Source organism: Paroedura picta, chromosome 10 (assembly GCF_049243985.1).
Source record: "Paroedura picta isolate Pp20150507F chromosome 10, Ppicta_v3.0, whole genome shotgun sequence".
Classification (NCBI taxonomy): domain Eukaryota; kingdom Metazoa; phylum Chordata; class Lepidosauria; order Squamata; family Gekkonidae; genus Paroedura; species Paroedura picta.
The window spans coordinates 54,768,041-54,786,630 of NC_135378.1; the positions used below are offsets into that span (position 1 = coordinate 54,768,041).

At 41.5% G+C, this 18,590-nt stretch overlaps 1 protein-coding gene across 1 annotated transcript in view; it reads left to right on the plus strand.

The window, feature by feature from the left end:
• The window catches only part of TBC1D9 (TBC1 domain family member 9), a 50,701-nt gene that overhangs the window by 19,049 nt on the left and 13,062 nt on the right, over positions 1 to 18,590 (plus strand). Inside the window, exons 2-10 of the mRNA XM_077300226.1 lie at positions 1,074 to 1,184; positions 3,153 to 3,271; positions 5,272 to 5,500; positions 8,000 to 8,261; positions 9,702 to 9,909; positions 11,273 to 11,479; positions 14,559 to 14,729; positions 16,197 to 16,347; positions 17,504 to 17,718. Of these exons, the coding sequence (XP_077156341.1) occupies positions 1,074 to 1,184; positions 3,153 to 3,271; positions 5,272 to 5,500; positions 8,000 to 8,261; positions 9,702 to 9,909; positions 11,273 to 11,479; positions 14,559 to 14,729; positions 16,197 to 16,347; positions 17,504 to 17,718 (1,673 nt within the window). The remainder of the gene's footprint in view (positions 1 to 1,073; positions 1,185 to 3,152; positions 3,272 to 5,271; positions 5,501 to 7,999; positions 8,262 to 9,701; positions 9,910 to 11,272; positions 11,480 to 14,558; positions 14,730 to 16,196; positions 16,348 to 17,503; positions 17,719 to 18,590) is intronic.

Genomic DNA, 18,590 nt, shown 5'->3' on the forward strand with positions numbered 1-18,590 from the left:
TCAGTAGCATTGAACATTAAATATTTAATTAAAGGGAAATAACTTCTTTCCTTTCCAGTGGTTATTGCTCAAATGAGGTGGAGAAAATCTTTGAGCAAAAAACTATAAGTGAACTATAAGTGAAATAAATAAAGATAAATAACATTGGCTTTCTGTTTGGGGCTACCAGGAGTTGGGTGCCAGGAGACGTATGGGTGGTGCCAAGGCACACAAAGGAGTTTGCTGCAGGTCGCTGCCCTAACAGTGCTTCTCTTTGCACAAAAATAGTCTTGATTTAAATGTGAAGCTGGCAGAGCAAGTGCAAAGTCTTCTTTCTCTGGCTATTGTACTTATGCCATGTCTTATAGAAACTTGGCTGCTACCTGTGTAGACAACCACAAATAGGTGAATTACTGCCCAGTTTAAATGAGATGTTGTATGTAGGGAAGTAGTGTTCCCTGGGAGAATATGTCTTTAAATCAGGTCTTTGTTTTACTTTTCTTATGGAGGATATCCAACAGCCCTTGTGCATGAAATATCTAAAGTCAGAACAGCACATGTAGACTAAGGATGTCAGGTTCTGTGGGGGGGGGGACTGGGGATCCCCTGGAATTACATATCTCCAGACTACAGAGATCAGTTTCCTTAGAATGGATGCCTTGGGGAGGGGATCTGTGGCATTTTACCCCCACTAAGATCCCTGCCGTCCTCAGGCTCCATTCCCAAAGCTACAGGAGTTTCCCCGCCTGGATCAGGCAACCCTGCCCCTCATTCCCCACCAGTAGGCAGGGGGTACCTGCCAACTCACGTGGCAATTTAAAATTTATGTTATCTGCAGGTATAACCCTGTCACCAAAAACAGGCCAGGTGAAGTGGTTTTATCAGCACTGGGTCAGAATTCACAGTTCTCTTTTTCACCAGGAGAAAAAGGATAATTTTAAAATAGTTTGGTTTATATTGTGTTTAGCTTATGTGATGAAACAGATTTGGGCAGATCTTTATATGCTGCATTTCTCAGCTGAAACATTTTGTTACGCTGTTTGTCGGTTATAAGAAAACAGTGTGGTTCACTAATTAAATTATTTTTTCTCCAGGTCTTCTTGTGGGCACTCTAGATGTTGTACTAGACTCTAGTGCAAGGGTGGCACCATATCGAATCCTGTATCAAGCCCCTGACTCTATGATATATTGGACAATTGCCTGTGGTGAGTATATAAACTCTGAGCAGTTCAGTAGAGAATAACATAGTAGGGCCACTTGAACTGATGTCTCTGGCCTAGAATAGATGCTACATTGCTGGTCTCTTAACCATGGTTAATAGAGAAAGAATAAGGTACAAACACAGACATTTCAATCTCTTCCCTCACCTCTTGTCCCATATGAATTTTGTGTTGCCTTTTCTTTTTCAGGTAACCATAGAGTTACATTTGCAGTGGTATATTTCCTTTAGCCAGAACTTCCATCAGCTACAAACAGTAGTTTCGAAGAGATCAACGTAGTTAGCATGGCTAACTATGGCTAATGCTGGTAAAGAGTGAGGCATCTCTGTTGTACCTCTCTAATTACTAACTGGAATAACGCCACAGTTCTCTTGAAAACCTTTTATTTTTTGGCAAGAGAGGGATTGTGGCTTTTGCCTGGTAGAAAAATGTAACTACTTATGTGATTAAAGTAATTTTGTACTAGTATTTCTCCCCTTTAAAAAAATATAGTTCTACATCTCAGTGGATTGTAATTTAGAAGCCTTCATTGTATACCGGTGAAAGCAAATCACAAAAAAATGTTTGTAATGCAGTCAGAGGCTATCCCTTACTTAGTATGCTTTCTTTCCTTTTGCTCTGTTTGTGGTACTCATTTTGAACATTCTTTGGCATTGCCCTTCTTTGGGATTTTTTTGCAGGAAGGGACTGTATCTGTATATTACCACAGCCTGATTATGGGCCAGCTAACTCTTAATTATTTGTTTTGACAAAGAGTAGGAGGATTATTTTTAGAGAAGGCAGGCATGCAAGAATCTAAAAACCAAAGTTCAGAAGATGAACAGTGATAGTGTAGTAGCAAAAGATGAACAGTGACAGTGTAGTAACAAAAAAGCTTTTTTTAATTGCACAATAGAAAACGAACTATCTTTTTGCATCTCTCTAGTGATTAAACGATATTACCTCTATGTTATGTTATAGCTCTCTGTGTGGGTATGTAAAAACTATAGAAAGAACTTGGTCTTTAATGTCGCATCCAGAGTTTTAATGATACATTTCCGCATAGTAATCTCAAGCAAAGAACAGTATGATGATCACATATGAGCCTTTGCTGCTGCGGTTTAAATTATGTAGGCTTTCAGTAATGATTTGTATTCAGAGTGCAGAGTAGAAAAGCAAGGCCTCCCTGGAATGGTTCACAATGATCTCATTCCTCATCAGCAGAACTGTGTCAGAGAAGCTTATATTTGCAGTTCCTTGGAAATAATTTCTCAACACAGGTAGTTTTACAGGTTAGTAGATAGGAAATAATAGATTTGTATTTTGATAATGGATTTGGCCAGTGAATATAGCTCTGGCTTCCTGACTATTTAGTGATCTATGGACTGTGTGTTTTCAAATTTTATACTTGGGTTGAAGTTGAGGATTTAATTTTGTTCCAAACCATTATCTCTGGTAACCAGCAAGCAAGATTACTATTTTAACAAGACTGTCAAAGCTTTGAAAATATCCAGGAAATGCAGTATGCATGGGAAAGTTGTCCTAAAATATAAACTGGTGATCTAATCAGCTCATGGGTCACACAGGCTTCTTTTGGATGAAACTACTCTAATATTTTTCTTCTTCTTTGCTGCTTTCTTTATGATCACTTCCATGCACATGTTGCTATCTGAATCAGATTTACCAAGGAGGGGCCTTGATCAGTGGTTAGAGCATCTGTTTGGCTTGCAGAAAGTCCCAGGTTTGGTTCCCGACATCTCTATTTAAAAGGACCAGGCAGTAGGTGATGTGACATACCTTTACCTGAGACCCTGGAGATCTGCTGCCAGTTTGGGTAGGCTGGACTGATGGTCTGACTCAGTATAAGGCAGCTTCATGTGTTCATCTGGGGAAAAAACTGATTACACGTTTTTGTGCTTTATGATGAACAAATCGCAGATATTGAACCAACAGCTTATTTTGTTCTTGTAATAGGTTGTTCAAGGAAAGAAATAACTGAGCACTGGGAATGGCTGGAACAGAACTTACTGCAAACTCTCTCCATCTTTGAAAATGAAAATGACATAAACACATTCGTCAGAGGAAAAATACAGGTAGCACATGCCTTGTCCCCACAGTTAAACATCTCTGTGACCCTAATTTGTTTTTATACTTGACCTGCCAGCTTGTTAATCTTGCTTTCCATTAGAAATATAGTTTGCCTAGCTTGAGGGAAAACACCTCAGTGTCAAAGGGCTGTATCAGTGTAATCAAATAAATGAGATAGATTGAGATCCAAAAAGCTGCTTCAGGGATAACCAAGGGCAGAGCTGGCATCAGGGTTTGGTATGGAGGGGCACCTGCCAGAAGCAACAGCCTGGGCCAAATATAGACATTGGGGCAGTCATGCATTTCCATTTGGAAGAAGAACCTAGAGGCAGTGGACGACTCAGAAAACGTGAGACTCAACTTTGCTTCTTCCTCCATGTGCTCCTCTTATTCAGAACTAGATATTAAGCCCGCTGTGGCCAAAATACAGCGGGCCCTAGCATGATGGGTGGGTGGAGGGATGGGGCGAAGGAAAGAGGAAAAGGAGAAAGAGAGACAGAAAGACAGAAAGAAAGGGAGGAAGATAGAGACAGAAGAAGAGGCAGAGAAACAGGTAGCCAGAAAGAGGCAGATGGAAGAGAGGGAGGAAGGGAGAAAGGGAAAAACAAAGTGAATGCTGGGAGGAAGGGAAGGAAAGGGCAAAGGGAATGCTGGGAGGAAGGAAAGGGCAAAGGGAATGCTGGGAGGAAGGGAGGAACAGAGGAAGGTAGGTGGCCTTGGGACCTTCTGCTGGGCCCAGGGGCAGGCTCGGCTGCTCCAGGGCCCGGCAGAAGGCTCGGGAAGGCGGCGGCAGGCTTTGAGGCCTACTGCCGGGCCGAGGAGCAGTCTCAGCTGCTCCAGGGCCTGGCAGAGGGCTCGGGACGGGGGCGGTGGGCTCCGCGGCCTACTGCCAGGCCTAGGAGCAGGCTCGGCTGCTCCAGGGCCCGGCAGAGGGCTCGGGACGGGGGCGTGGGCTCCGCGGCCTACTGCCAGGCCTAGGAGCAGGCTCGGCTTCTCCAGGGCCCGGCAGAAGGCTCGGGACCGGGAGTGGGCTTTGTGGCCTCCTGGCGGGCCCAAGGGCAGGCGAGCCTGCCCCAGGGCTCGGCAGAAGGCTCCCTGGGCGAGGGGAAGCCGGCCGGAGGACTTACCGCTGGGGAAGGCTTCTTACTCTGAGCGGCAACTCCCCGGCTGGCCCAGGCGAGTGACACTCGGAGGGCCCAATCAGGAGCCGCTTCGCGGCTCCTGATTGGGCCCTCCGAGTTTTTATCCCGGACAGGGCCCGCCCTAACTCCTCCCCACTTGCCCTTACTCCTTTATTCCTCCCGCTCCTCTGGAGCGGGGGGAGGGTTAAAGATTCTGAGCCGAATTGCAGTAACTCTTATTTCTTTTAAACCTCCTGGCACCAATGGAACAAAAAAAGGAGTGTGAACATTCACGTTCTATCCCCTCCAGCATTGGTGCAGTTGGGGAATAGAGAGGAGCAGTAATTGGGGAGAAGCTGGCTGTGAAAGGGAGAACAGAATAGAGTTTCCATGAGGGGGGGGAGTGGACATGATTGGGGTGGAATGAGAATGGCCAGACTGTTTTAAGGATCCATGAAACTTGCAGATGCATGCAATAGACTAATGGGTTTTCTGATTGATTAAATCTGGTAACAGCAGACTCCTGTGCCATTTTGCAAGATGCTTTTGAACCTCCATCAGTTTCAAATGTAGTTTTACTATAGAGCATGGGTGTGCTATTGTTCTAGGTGAAACTTTCTTGTGAGTGTGGAACTAGTGTGGTTCTTTGGATACTGGCTGTATGGATTTCTCAGTTCAAAGGCTTCTGTGAACCTTAGAGATGGCAATTTAGATTTTAGCTTTTTCTGTTGTTTGATAGTACATTGATAGTTGTTTTGCAAATCTCCCTGTAGTTGTATGTTAATGGTAGTCCACACCAAAAAATATGTGTGTTGCTGGTGTTGTAATAACAAAGTATGCAGGTATACTTTATGTGGCCAAACTATATTGATCTTCTGCTGCAGGGCATCATTGCAGAATATAACAAAATCAACGGTATCAAAGAGGATGATGACACTGAAAAATTTAAGGAAGCAATAGTGAAATTCCACAAACTGTTTGGGATGCCAGAGGAAGAAAAACTGGTGAATTACTATTCCTGCAGTTATTGGAAAGGGAAGGTCCCTCGCCAGGGCTGGATGTATCTTAGCATTAACCACCTCTGTTTTTATTCCTTCCTCATGGGGAGGGAAGGTATGTATGAGGGCGCAAATATTTGGCACAATATTTATTCTTTTATAGATTTGGGACAATTTATACATGCTTATGCATTAATGTCTAAATTATGTCATTTCCAACTAGCTCATAGATAGAGTCATCATGTGTCAATTTGTTGTAGTGTGTGAGGCTGCTAATAGAACATCAAGCCATGTTTAGCATCCCAACAGGGAAAGACATCTGCACATTTTAAAGGTAGTGGCCAATAATACCTCTGTGTAGTTCTGAAACATGTTGAATTTGGGGGCTACAGTGGCAACATGTTGTGAATCTTAACAAAGAATGCTACTGAAAATGTTGTCACAGCAAAAAGTTGTGGGGGAAACGTAGAGGGGAAATTGACCTGATTGATATGGTGATATAACCCTTAAAAGTACCAAAAACATTATAAAAAACAAAAGGGCTAGTTCTTATTTAACTGAGAATTTTGTATATAAAGAGACAGCAGTTTTTGCTCCAAAGCAGGTAACAGTGCTTCAGATAAAGTATTTATCATTCACGTGATCATTTCCTAAGAAGTGCTCAGCCATACATAATTACTATTTTTGTCTAGCCATCAGCTTACCAACATCCTGGCACCAGGATAATTACAAACATTCCTAACGCCTTAATCAATTTTGAGCTCTACCTGCTGCATATGTAGTAGTAATCACAATACTTTTGTATTAACCATAAAATATTGCCTCAGATTCACTTTTCTGTTGCTGCACTCTGTACTGTGACTAAGATAGGGTTTGCTTATGGAGTTCCACTTGCAGAATGGAATTTTGCCAGCTCTCTCCTCTTGCTGCACCCCACAGCATCCCTCAGAATGCTAGCCCTGGGTACTGGGACCTTCCAGGAAATGTGCCAGTAATGTGAGGGGGTATCCAGAGGGAAGGGACAGTAGGCAAGAATTCGCTCTCTGCTGGTAGAAAGTGACTTTTGGATGCAACTTCTTGATTCAAGAACATGCCTTTATTTTGTAGATGCATCCAGAAAGGTCATGAAGAAAGTACATTTATTAGCTCATTTGTATTCATCTTTGTTTGGGAGGAAAAAAGCCCTACTTTGAACATAAATGCTGTAGCCAGTTACCAGCTAGCATCTGAGTAAGGTAAACAGGAAAGTGGTAGTAGAGTGATTTCAGGATTTCCTGGATGACACATCTATACTTAACCCTTTTTCAGTCTGGCTTTAGGGCTGGCTGTGCCCTGGTGGATAGTCTCCATTTAAATATGGGCAAGGGTTGTGTCTGCAATCTGTACTGTTAACCACTCAACATTATTGATGTGTTCAGAGTAAGAGGCTGGATTAAGAGAAAGTATACTGGAGTGGGTTCAGGCTTCAAAGTGTGGTGATTTATTTTGATTTATTTCATTTATACCCCACCTTTCTTTCCAGTAGAGGCTGACATCATTTTCTTCTCCATTTTCTTCTCCCAATAATCCTGTGAAATAAGGATAGATACAAATGGGTAGCCTTGTTGGTCTGAAGTAGCACAATAAAATCAGAGTCCAGTGGCACCTTTAAGACCAACAAAGTCTGTTAAGTCCAGAGCTTTCCTGTGGAATGCTGCAGGATTCTGTATTGTCTCTAATACTTCTCAAATCTTGGGACTTGGTCCAAAGGTTTGGCGTAAAGTGTCATCAATATAGTGAGGACTGTCAACGCTTCATCTGAGCCACCAGAGGCTGCTGTTTCTGTGCTAAGCCAGTGCCTGTCAGCTGTAATCAAGTACCCGAGAGAAAATGAGTGAGTTGTTGCTCATTTACTAGCTGGAGTTACTGCACTGACTTCCTATTTGGTTCTGAGTCCAGTTCAAGTTGTTTGTTATGACCCATAAAACCCTTTGAGGCCTAGGGTCCACTTATATTCAGGACTGCCTCTCCCACTGTACTTCTACACAGCATCTTCATTCAACAGACTAAGGCCTACTTAGGCTGCTATCATCCAAGCTGATTAGCCTGCCCCAGCACTTTTCAATGGTGGTTCCTTTGAGGTGAATAGACTTCCTGCGGTTGGGCCCCCGCATTATTTACATTTCAATTTCAGTGTAGGAATTATGTTGATGAGCCTTCCAGCAAAGATTTTCCAGTCAGCTGAAATAACTTTAATCTGTTTTATGTGTTGGTTTGAATTGTTTCATTCTAGTACATTTTTAAAAAATCATTGTAACCCACCTTGGGTTCTTTAAGGAAATGACAGGCTAACAATGTCATGAACATCGCGAATAACTGTTGCTTGGTCTTGCTTCTGTGAGTTCTTTATAATGTCATCTAAGCTAGTGACAACCACTGCATTTTATTTCAGTGATTGTATAAATTATTCTTGTGTTTTACGGAGAAATAAATCCTACAGTGTTAGCTGAAACAACAGTGAGGCGTGGTATTAAAGAACTAAAATAGGATTCAAGTGTATAGATTTGTCTGGGATTTTTTTTTTTTACAAAATGCTGAGTGATCTTTTCCTTCTGAAACTTTTCTTTCTTGTCAGCCAAGCTAGTCATCCGGTGGGTTGACATTATCCAGCTTGAGAAGAATGCGACCTTGCTTTTACCTGATGTGATCAAAGTTAGCACAAGGTCCAGCCAGCATTTCTTTTCTGTTTTCCTCAACATCAATGAAACATTCAAACTAATGGAACAACTAGCCAATATAGCCATGAGGCAGCTCTTGGATAATGAAGGGTTTGAACAAGACAGGTCTCTACCCAGACTTAAAAAGAAATCCCCTAAAAAAGTATCTGCCCTAAAACGGTGAGTATAGATATCTCTGCTGCTTTTTAATCCAGAGAAATTCCCAAATGAAACTGACCATGAATGAGTGTATATGTTATATCTTCAGCAGTTTCGTTCATGAGGGGTGGCTTGCCCTCTCAACGGCATGTGATTTAGGGTGGGCTGCCTGGGTGGAGAGAGAGAGAGAGAGACTGACTTCCCAATAAGCTTCATAGCTGAGAGTCGGGATTTGCTGCCTTCTAGTCCATAACTGGTGAGGGATGAGGATGGGTAGCTGTGTTTGTCTCTGGCAGGAGAAAAGAACAAGAGTCCAATGGCACCTTAAAGAGTAACAAAATCTGTAGCAGCTTTCGTGAGTCAGTGCTCACATACCAAGTTATCTGAAGTGACTCACAGTGACTCACAAAAGCTCATACATACTCTGCCACAAATTTTAAGAGTCTTAGGTGCTACTGGGTTCTTGCTTTTTTTTTTTTTACATTAACCATAACTGCTTTTTATTACATTCATTACTATTGCCCCCCCCCCTTTAGATTTAGAACTGGGCATTTTTGCTGTTTTGGGTATAAAGTCCCATGTCCAAATAACTATGCCATGCTTTCAAAGGATTCACACATGATCCAGTGATACTGATTATATCTACATGGCAGGATGCGGGAAAGAGAGCCTTGGGCCTGTGTTGCCTGGATTGCAGATTGGTGTTTATATTCATGAACTTTAAAATATTGTAATCAAATGTTCTAAGTTTTCTTGTTGTTAAAGGATAATTTGTGGAATGTTGCATTTAAGTGCTTTCCTAGAAAGTGCCCCTCTTGGAATATATCAGACACCACATTTGTGTGGGGCGTGGCCCAACAGAAAATCCTACCACCAATAATTTGCATGGCACAGAAGCTTTACTGGGTAGTGTTAGACTTAGATAAACTCCATGTTTTTTGGGAAGCCGTTAGCTGCCAACTGAATAATCAGTCAATGAAACCATGATACCAGTGATCTTCTATCTACTATACATAATTATTGTAAAGATGCAGATACGAAGGTTGAAATTTGCACAGACAGATCTTCCCACAGCAAGTCTTATCCAACCCAGAGAAGTTGATTCCTGGGGTTTCAGAAATCACACAGACAAATAAGAGGTGTGTTCAGAGAAGAGGTATGATTTAGCCCCCTCCCCACTGCAACTGTGCCCAATGATTGTTGATCCACATGGATACCATGACCCAGGAGTCAACACTGTTCAAGTTGAATGGGACTGCAGGGGGATGGGTGCATAGGAAAGATCCCCAATTTTGCACTCAGAGAACTAACTCAAATATTGTATAACACCAATTATATATGAAGCCTATAAAGAGTGTTACAGAAATATTAGTGTTAGAAAAGCAAATTTGTAATGTATGCATATGAACTGTGGGCAAATGTGTGCATATGTACAATAATACTCTGAAATGCTCTTTTTAGAGATCTGGATGCCAGAGCAAAGAGTGAAAGGTACCGTGCTTTGTTCCGGCTTCCTAAAGATGAAAAACTTGATGGACACACAGATTGTACTCTGTGGACTCCATTTAACAAAATGCACATTTTGGGGCAGATGTTTGTATCTACAAATTACATCTGTTTTACTAGCAAGGAAGAACACTTGTGCAGCCTTATTATCCCACTGCGAGAGGTGAGTGTAAAAGCTGATTAAAAAAACATTCTATGGCATGTATAAAATTATTTGTCATTATAATAAGTTCATTATAATATCTGCAGAACCAAATTACCTTATTGTGATGAGAGAGACAAACGCAATGAATTGTAGCCTAATTTGTGTCCTGTGACATTCTATCAGGATTTGAGAAAAAACAACGAATATTATAGTGCTTTTTCTGTTTAATGTGGTGTTCTTGTATGTCAGAAAAAAGTAGTAGGAAAGAAATTTAAAGGAAGCTGATTGGGGAGGGGAGAATGAGGAAATATCATTTAAGTAACTGAGACACAGCTTGTGATATTTGAATACTACTTAACAGGATATGTTAAATGAAAAACAAATTGCCTCTTTCAACTAATGAAACATTAAAACCCTGAACTAATGCTTGACCATAGATCATTAAATTAAAAAAAAACCCTCTTCAAACTGAAACTAAAGCCTCTGTAAATTGAAACTCTATTGCCCTGAAGTGCCTAATGCAATTTTTATTACTTCTGATAAACTATCTGAAAGCAGTGGTTTAAAGCTCTTAGAGATTTTCTTCATGTTCATGATAGAGATCTTTCATTTCAGTGCTTCATAAGTACACAGATGCTAATAAACAGACAAATGTATGCACAAACATGTATACTCGCTTATAAAAGTAACTTAACTACGTGAGGCATTGGGATGCCACCCTATTAGCTCATCTATGTCCTTAATACCTTTAGACTTCACGTACGAGCTTGTAGATTGCTGAAAAACCATATAAAATATGTATTTTTATATAGAGATATCTTAAAGTATATTGTTGTAAGAGCTAAGTTTGCCTTATGCAGAAAATCAGACTTCTTGGACAATAAATGCATTCACTTTTGCTGAACAACAGACTTGTAAGGATCTGTAATTTTTGGTTGATTACTTAGCATCCCCAGCTGGAGTAGAAAAACTGATTTGTCAAAAATTATATTGGGTGCTTCTAGGCGACTGCGATTGTTGTGTGCAGAAATGTGTGTGCAGACTGTACTCCAGTCATTAGATTTATGACTCTTAATATACCAAAGGAAATCAGTTGTAACTGTACTAACAGGTTTGGATCCCACCAACTTTTCAGCTGGTAAAAAATTAAACATTTTCACTTTCAAAGAAGCTGAGCATGGGTCAAGAGCTTGTAGCAAGGAAGGGAATTGGAAGCGACTGAGTGAAAATGTTTGCTGAATCCAGCCTTAAATGGATAACTTTATGGACTTCAAAACAAAAAACTGTGCTGTTGCTAATTTTGTAGACAGGGAAAATATGACCAACTGTATGTGTGTGCTCATTTATTTCTTTGCTTTTCTGTCCTCTCTCCACCACTTAGGTGACCATTGTAGAAAAGGCAGACAGCTCGAGTGTATTGCCCAGCCCATTATCTATCAGCACAAAAAACAGAATGACTTTTCTCTTTGCCAATTTAAAAGACAGAGACTTCCTTGTGCAGAGAATTTCAGACTTCCTTCAGCAAACTACTTTGAAAATATACTCTGAAAGAGAGATTTCTGGAAGTTATAACAGTTCAGATGATGAGGTGGGTAGAAAAAGTCCTTTCTATCCATACATTCAGCTTCAGTTTAACGTGTTTAAGTATGATATCCTGAGCTGAAGAAATTTGATGTAAAGACTTATTTGTCAAGCTCCCTTGTTCTTAATGAAGTGATTAGTCAGACATTTTGGTGGGCATATTTTACAGTCCTTTCATAGCTAGGGTTGCAAACATTTGCTTTGGAGACTGGCCTCTGTGGCATTATAGCCTGCTGAGATTTCTGCACATGCTCCACTCCCAAATCTTCCAGTGTTTCCCAATTTAGAACTGGGAACCCTTTTCAAAGCCTGTACTACCTGAAAATTGTTCCTTTTTAGATTGCTTGTTTGAAAATTCTTCTGTCAAAGTTTGAGCATGTCCAGCAAAAATAACCTGCTTAGCTTACTAACATTGTCTTTTGAAGACGAACAGGGGAGGAAAACCTCACATTGAAGCTGAGTCCTGAAGGTAGCATGAGACCCTTAAAAATAAGAGTGTGCTTTTCCAGCTTTCTGTTCATTAGCAGATAATATGTTGTACCAATTTGAAGGGAACTGATAGTTATTGCTGGTTTATCTTTGACCAAAGCATTAAAATAAATCTGGCATGGTATCAGGAAAGTTTGGACCAGCAACTTGCAATCCCACATCCTGAATACAATGGTTTCAAAACCCAAGTTGCTTGTGTTATAATAAAGCTCCTGCTTGTGAGAACAAATGCAGAGAAAATGATGTTATTTACGTGTGTTGGAAGATATCATTTCGTCTGGAACATTGCCTGATGCTGGTATCAGCAAAATGCCAAGTATTGAAGGTTGAGTGTTTGCCAACTTGCAAATGAAATACAACCGCAGTAAAACCTACAGGAGAGTAGCATGATGGAGTGCATATAAAAATTACAATAATTAAATATAAAAGTCAGCATGTCTGTGTTGCAAATGGATTCTAATTAACTTGGAGAAATTACCAGTTGGTACAGAAATTGAAGATTGCACGGCACAGTGTCTGGCTTGCCAAATCTTGACGTTAGGCACTTTTGTTGAATGAGCTGGGGGGGGGGGGGAGATACACTGAGCCTCTGGCTGAGACTCTGGAGAGCTGTTGCCAGTCTGAGAAGAGAATAATGCAGTGAACCAAAGCTCCGGTTCAGTAGAGGGCAGCTTCAGATGTGTCTCCATGTGTGAGCCATAAAATTGAGAACAAAACTCAGACATCTTATTTACATGTCATTTCAGAGGTTAAGCTTGTTAGTTTGCAGTATGATAGCTTGATTCGAGCCTGTAGTCCTGAGATACCATCAAAGGTTCAGGGTTTGAGCGTTCAAGAGTCAAAGCACCCTTGATCATATATCTTTTGAAAGCTCATACCCCCCAAAATCTTGCTCTCTAGGAGGCTACTGGACTTGAATTTAGCTTGTTTAAATTTAGAAGTTTACCATCTTCAAATGTGGGGCTGCCAACAACACAGCATAGATTCCATGTTTTGCCCTCCTGCTAAACACTTTGCCATAGCTCAACTATCACTACTCCATTTGCTCTCCTCTCTTACACACATCCTACCTACCTGTCTGAGGTTAGTAAGGCAGGACTAAAAGGGGCCAGAATCTCAGTCTTCCACTCCCTTCGTTGCCTCACTGTCCAGGAGAATGTCACAAAGACAGTTTCCCGTTTCTTAGTCAATGAGACACCTGGGGGAGACAGAAAAGCATGGGTTCTTATAGAAGCATCATTCTTTCTCCTACACTCCTCCCGTCAGCAAATGGAAGTTACTTCACAGGCTTCTGGAAGAAGCAGAGTGCAAGTCTTGCATGAGAGGACCATCCCCACCCCATCCCCCATCTCTGTCTTTATTCCATCAAGACTGAAGATCATTCTAGAGGGCCACTGTGACATCACAGGGTCCTTTTGGACTATCTCCCATTTCTTGTGGGAGTGGAGGGGTCAGCAGCAGGTTTTAACAGATGCTTTGCAGTATTGCCTCCTGACATCAGTCATGCATGACCTGCTGTTGGCATTCACCATTTATTTTCCTTTGCTTTCTTCTACCAGTTTTTGCTTTCCTTTTGATGATTTCTCAGATGAACTTGATTGAAATACAGCTCCCCATCTTTTTTTTTTTTTCATTGCTGATCAACCTTGTGTTGTCCTGGGGCCAGAACCTGATGCACAAGAATATGTGGCTCATTTAACCACCGCTGACTGCTATTGAAGGGTTAAATGTTGCAAGAAATATAATTGGTATATTACATTTCTTTACAGGATGAGTGCCTGTGATAAATATATCTGCTTTTTTGCAAGCACTTTTATCAGATAAATTTCAGGGAACATTTTAAGGTGATGGTCTTGTTTAATAATAAGCTGAAAAGGAAAAAAAATGTTGTTTCACCAGCTGCTATATCTTGAAGCCAAACTCCCAGCAGGAGTAACATAATTTTATTGTCCTTCTGTGTTTGGAATGCTCCTAGGTACATAATTCCTGATAATCTTGCTAGCACACGTGTGTTAAATTATACCCTGAAAGGCCTCTGCCTCCTTTTCATAATGAGATGAGTTATTGTGGTGTGATGAAAAAAAGTTTAGACATTTATTTTATGAGATAATTAAATATTCACTTAATGCCAGAATTTGTGTTCCATAAAGGTTGTTTCTGTTGCCATAGCTTCAGTCCCAAGGACTCCTGCAGTTAATCTGTTCCTTTATTATTTTTATGAGGCTCGGCTATTGCAAGCAATCAGTGAGAGTTACAAATCCCTCACGCAAAAATAAATTTTGTGCCTGTTAATCTCGTGTGGCAGAATGTTTGTGAGTAGAGGATTTTCTGCTGCAGTGTTGCAGTCTGGTTGTTCTTTCCTCCCCTCCCCCCCAAGTAGCTTGAATTACTGTGGTTCAACACTAAAGCTGGTGAGGGAGAAAGAGGGTTAATATGACAGAAGCAACACAAACCGATCTTCCTGCCACACAGTTATCAAAATTTAGTCGGAATAGCAATTAACAGCCCAATGGGTGCAATTATGTTGGCACACACTTCACATACATTTATCCATACCCTTTTCCCACTGACACCTGAAAAGTTTCCTCCTTCATCAGGTCTATTCAAGGGCAAGTAGCATCATTTCATCAAGCCCTCAAAGAAGTCTCAGTTCAGAAGCAGATGGAGAGCGGCAGTTCAACCTGAACGGAAACAGTATCCCAACTGTAACACAGGCCCTGATGACCATGTATCGGCGGCGTTCACCTGAGGAATTCAACCCCAAATTAGTATGTTGCGCTGTTTTTGTTCTCATATGATGATAGTGCTTGCCATGTTTGTTTAAAAATAAGTATATTGTATTTTTAAATTCCCTCATTTGTTCCTGTGCAATCTATGTAGAAATTTTTAGAGCTAATGAAAGTTTGTATCCAACAAATTGATATGAAAAGATGGTGTCATAGAACATATTATGCGGTTAGCTTTGGTTATCTTCTGATTTACTTAGGTACTTGTGTTTGTAACATATTTCCCTTTTGGAATCTCCAATCAAGAAATTGGAGACAAAGATGTAATGCACTCATGCAGTGGCTTTGTAATTATTATGTGGCCATGCATATACACTAATATGGCTGTACAAGTGAGGTAAACCTGTTAGAAACAAAGTTAATTTTTGGCAATATAAACTTTTCTAATGTCATGATCAGGAGATCCTAAATTTCTTTTACTAAATTCCTGTTTTACAATTTCAAAGAAAAGAACACACTATTCCCTTGGAACATATATAAACTCAAAGAATAATGTAGGAAGTTTTATTTACAATAGAATTTCAATCTTCCTGTACTTTACCATGTTCATATGATTTCAGTCATTGTATGAGCAAAAGTAAGGTTAAAAATGAATAATGAAATTTTGAAGTGTTTTCTTTCATGGTTTCTGGGTATTGTGGCCAGTTTCCCATATTCCAGATTTCCCCCCTGGATTTTACTCAATTTAGGCGTCACATCAATTCAGGCTCAGTTCAGGTATTGCATCAAGCTATGTTTTAGGGCATTTGAATAAAGTTTGGAATGCTGTGTGAAATGACAGACCATGGTTTACGGTCAACGGACAAACCAGGAAAAAAATCTGACAGCCTTGGGCCTGGTGCTACGGCTAAATTAACAAATCATATTTATGGTTGTTGCCACACTTCCAGAGGTCACTGCACCTCGGAGATGGGAGTGGATTTATAAACCTGCATGCTGAGAGGAAGGGAATTAAATTTGAATTTATTGGGCCCATTATGCACGGCCGCCGAAACGGCGATTTCGGGTCACATGGAAAACGCGGAGGGGGAAGACGCGACGCATACCGGTTATACACGGGGCGGGGCGCGACGGCGGCAAAACCCAGAGTAACCGATTATGCACGCGCCCCGCTCATCCGGAAGCTGCGCTTTCTTCCGCGTTTCACTGACGCGGCTTTTTCGGCGGCATGCACCGAAGCTGCAGCCGGTTGCAGCCGGCTCCGTGCGTTATCCGTGATTTTAGTCGCCGCCATTCCACCCCGAATGTGCGCTAAAACCCCCGTGCATAATGGGTCTTGTTGAAGCCAAAACCATGCCAATCATGCAAATAAACAAAGTGTTAAGAGAGGAAGGGAAACAACAGTAAAGAAGCTGCTGTAAACTGGCTTATCTGTTGTGCATTTGGAAGTTGAAACCATGCTTGGTGTGATGTCTGAACTTAGCCACTGTTTCATCTTTTACTTTTAAGGCCAAAGAGTTTTTGAAAGAACAGGCTTGGAAGATCCATTTTGCTGAATATGGTCAAGGGGTCTGTATGTATCGTACAGAGAAAACAAGAGATTTGGTGCTAAAAGGTATTCCTGAAAGCATGAGAGGGGAACTCTGGCTGCTCCTGTCAGGTGGGTCACCTTGTTGTATACCTGTTGAATTAAGGACGTCTAGCTGGACATTCGTCTGTAGAATTTGTTGCACCATTGGAATAAATCAGGAGATACAAGCACTGGTGGAAATGTTGGCTAAATTATTGGGATATTATTATTACTGGGACATTTGATACTGGGCCATCCAGTGATTTAAGGCTATGCACATTTGGTTTCCACCTTACCAGTCAGTTGGTGAATAAAATGTAATGATAATAAAATTTTATATATAGCTTGCCCTTTCCCTTGGGCTCATGCTGGATTTCAGATGGTTGCTGCGTTATAGAGTTGCCAACTCTGGGTCCAGAAATACCTGGAGATTTAAAGGTAGAGCCTGGGAGAGTGGGGTTTAGGGAGGGGAGGGACCTTGGGAGCATATAGTGCTGTGCAACCCACCTTCCAAAGTAGCCATTTCCTCTAGGAGAAGTGAAATAAATGTTTTAAAGAAACAATAAATGATTTATGTAGTGTGGAGATCAATTTTCATTTCAGAAGATCTCTAGCCCCCCACCTGGAGGTTGGCAACCCTATCGTGTTGGTTCACAGTAGAACAACTCAATTCAAGTACAGTTGTATTTTAGAGGCCAACTAGATTTTCAAGGAGCAAGCTTTCAGAGGGGAGTCAGTGCTCTTGGAGGCTCATACCTTGGAAAACTTGTTGGCCTTGAAAATGCCACCAAACTCAAATCAAGGTGTACACTGGAAATAGTATATTAGATTAAAATGGTTTATACATAAAAATTCTTTCTTTTTAGTATAGGCAAGATTTGGGTCATGTGCACATAATTACACATGTACATTTGTTAGTGTGGCTGTATTTTTGTGCTATAGCCCAATGGATGTTAACACCAGTTGTGTTAATGCACAGTGGAAAACTAAAAGTCTAGGTCAGGGGTGGCTCTCCAGATGTCTTTGGACACAAGGACCTGCCAACAGTGTCAGAAGCTCATGATAATTGTAGTCCATGGGAATCTGACTCCCCCCCCCCACTCTCGCAATATCAAAAAGTTGTTTACCATGTCATTTGAAGTGTGAGGGGATCTGCTTTTCAAGGGAAACCAAACTATTTGTGATATATAGAACTAACTGCATAGTCCTTTCATTCACAGCATGTATTTGTAACCTCTTTTGGTAGGAGCTATTAATGAAATGGCCACCCATGCTGGGTATTATGAAGATTTGGTGGAGAAATCCATGGGAAAATATAACCTTGCAACAGAAGAGATCGAGAGGGATTTGCACCGTTCTTTGCCAGAGCACCCCGCATTCCAGAATGAGATGGGCATTGCTGCTCTGAGGAGAGTGCTCACAGCCTACGCCTTTAGAAATCCAAACATAGGATACTGTCAGGTATTTGAAACACTTTCTCATTTTAAGGACATGATTTCTTTCATCTCAGGAATTATTGTTGAATGGAATGAATTGGAAGCCAATCTTCCAGAAAGAGTTGTATGTGTTTAGTAAGTAAGTGAGAAAGATGAACTTGTGTGAGGATATCTCCTGTTCGATGCTGTCCTCCTTGGGTTCAGGGCATGTGGTGTGTTTGAACATCAACACATTGTGGAGCAGAGGGAGGAAGATTTCAGGAGAAGGCAAAAGAGAAAAAAAAGTGGGGGTTTTCTTATCCTACCTTCCAATGCTGTTCCTCCCCATCCTATAGTACAAATGCCATCCAGTTGTTGGAGCTGGTCTGTTATGACACACAAAGAGGTTTCACGTGCCACATAGGCCCATTATGCACGGCTGCGATTTCGGGTCACATGGAAAACGCGGAGGGGGAAGACACGAAGCACACCGGTTATGCACGGGACAGGGCGCGGCGGCAGCAAAACCCAGAGTAACTGATTATGCACGTGGTGATCCTGGTGCTGCTTCTGGTTGCGCCCCGGTCACCTGGAAGCTGCGCTTTCTTCCGCGTTTCACTAACGCGGCTTTCTTGGTGGCATGCACCGAAGCTGTGGCCGGTTGCAGCCGGCACCATGCGTTATTGGTGATTTTAGTCGCTGCCATTCCACCCCGAATGTGTGTTATTCCCCCCGTGCATAATGGGTCATACAGATGTCATACTTGAAAAGAATGTGCAGCTTTTTGTTGTAGGGTGTCAGTTTGTATATTGTAATAGCGCTGTTGTATCTGCTTGAACGTGGAACTGATGGGGGCAACTAACAATAACGGGAAGCACTTTCTGTTAAGCGCTTGGCGGAGTATCTGTCCGTACAGTT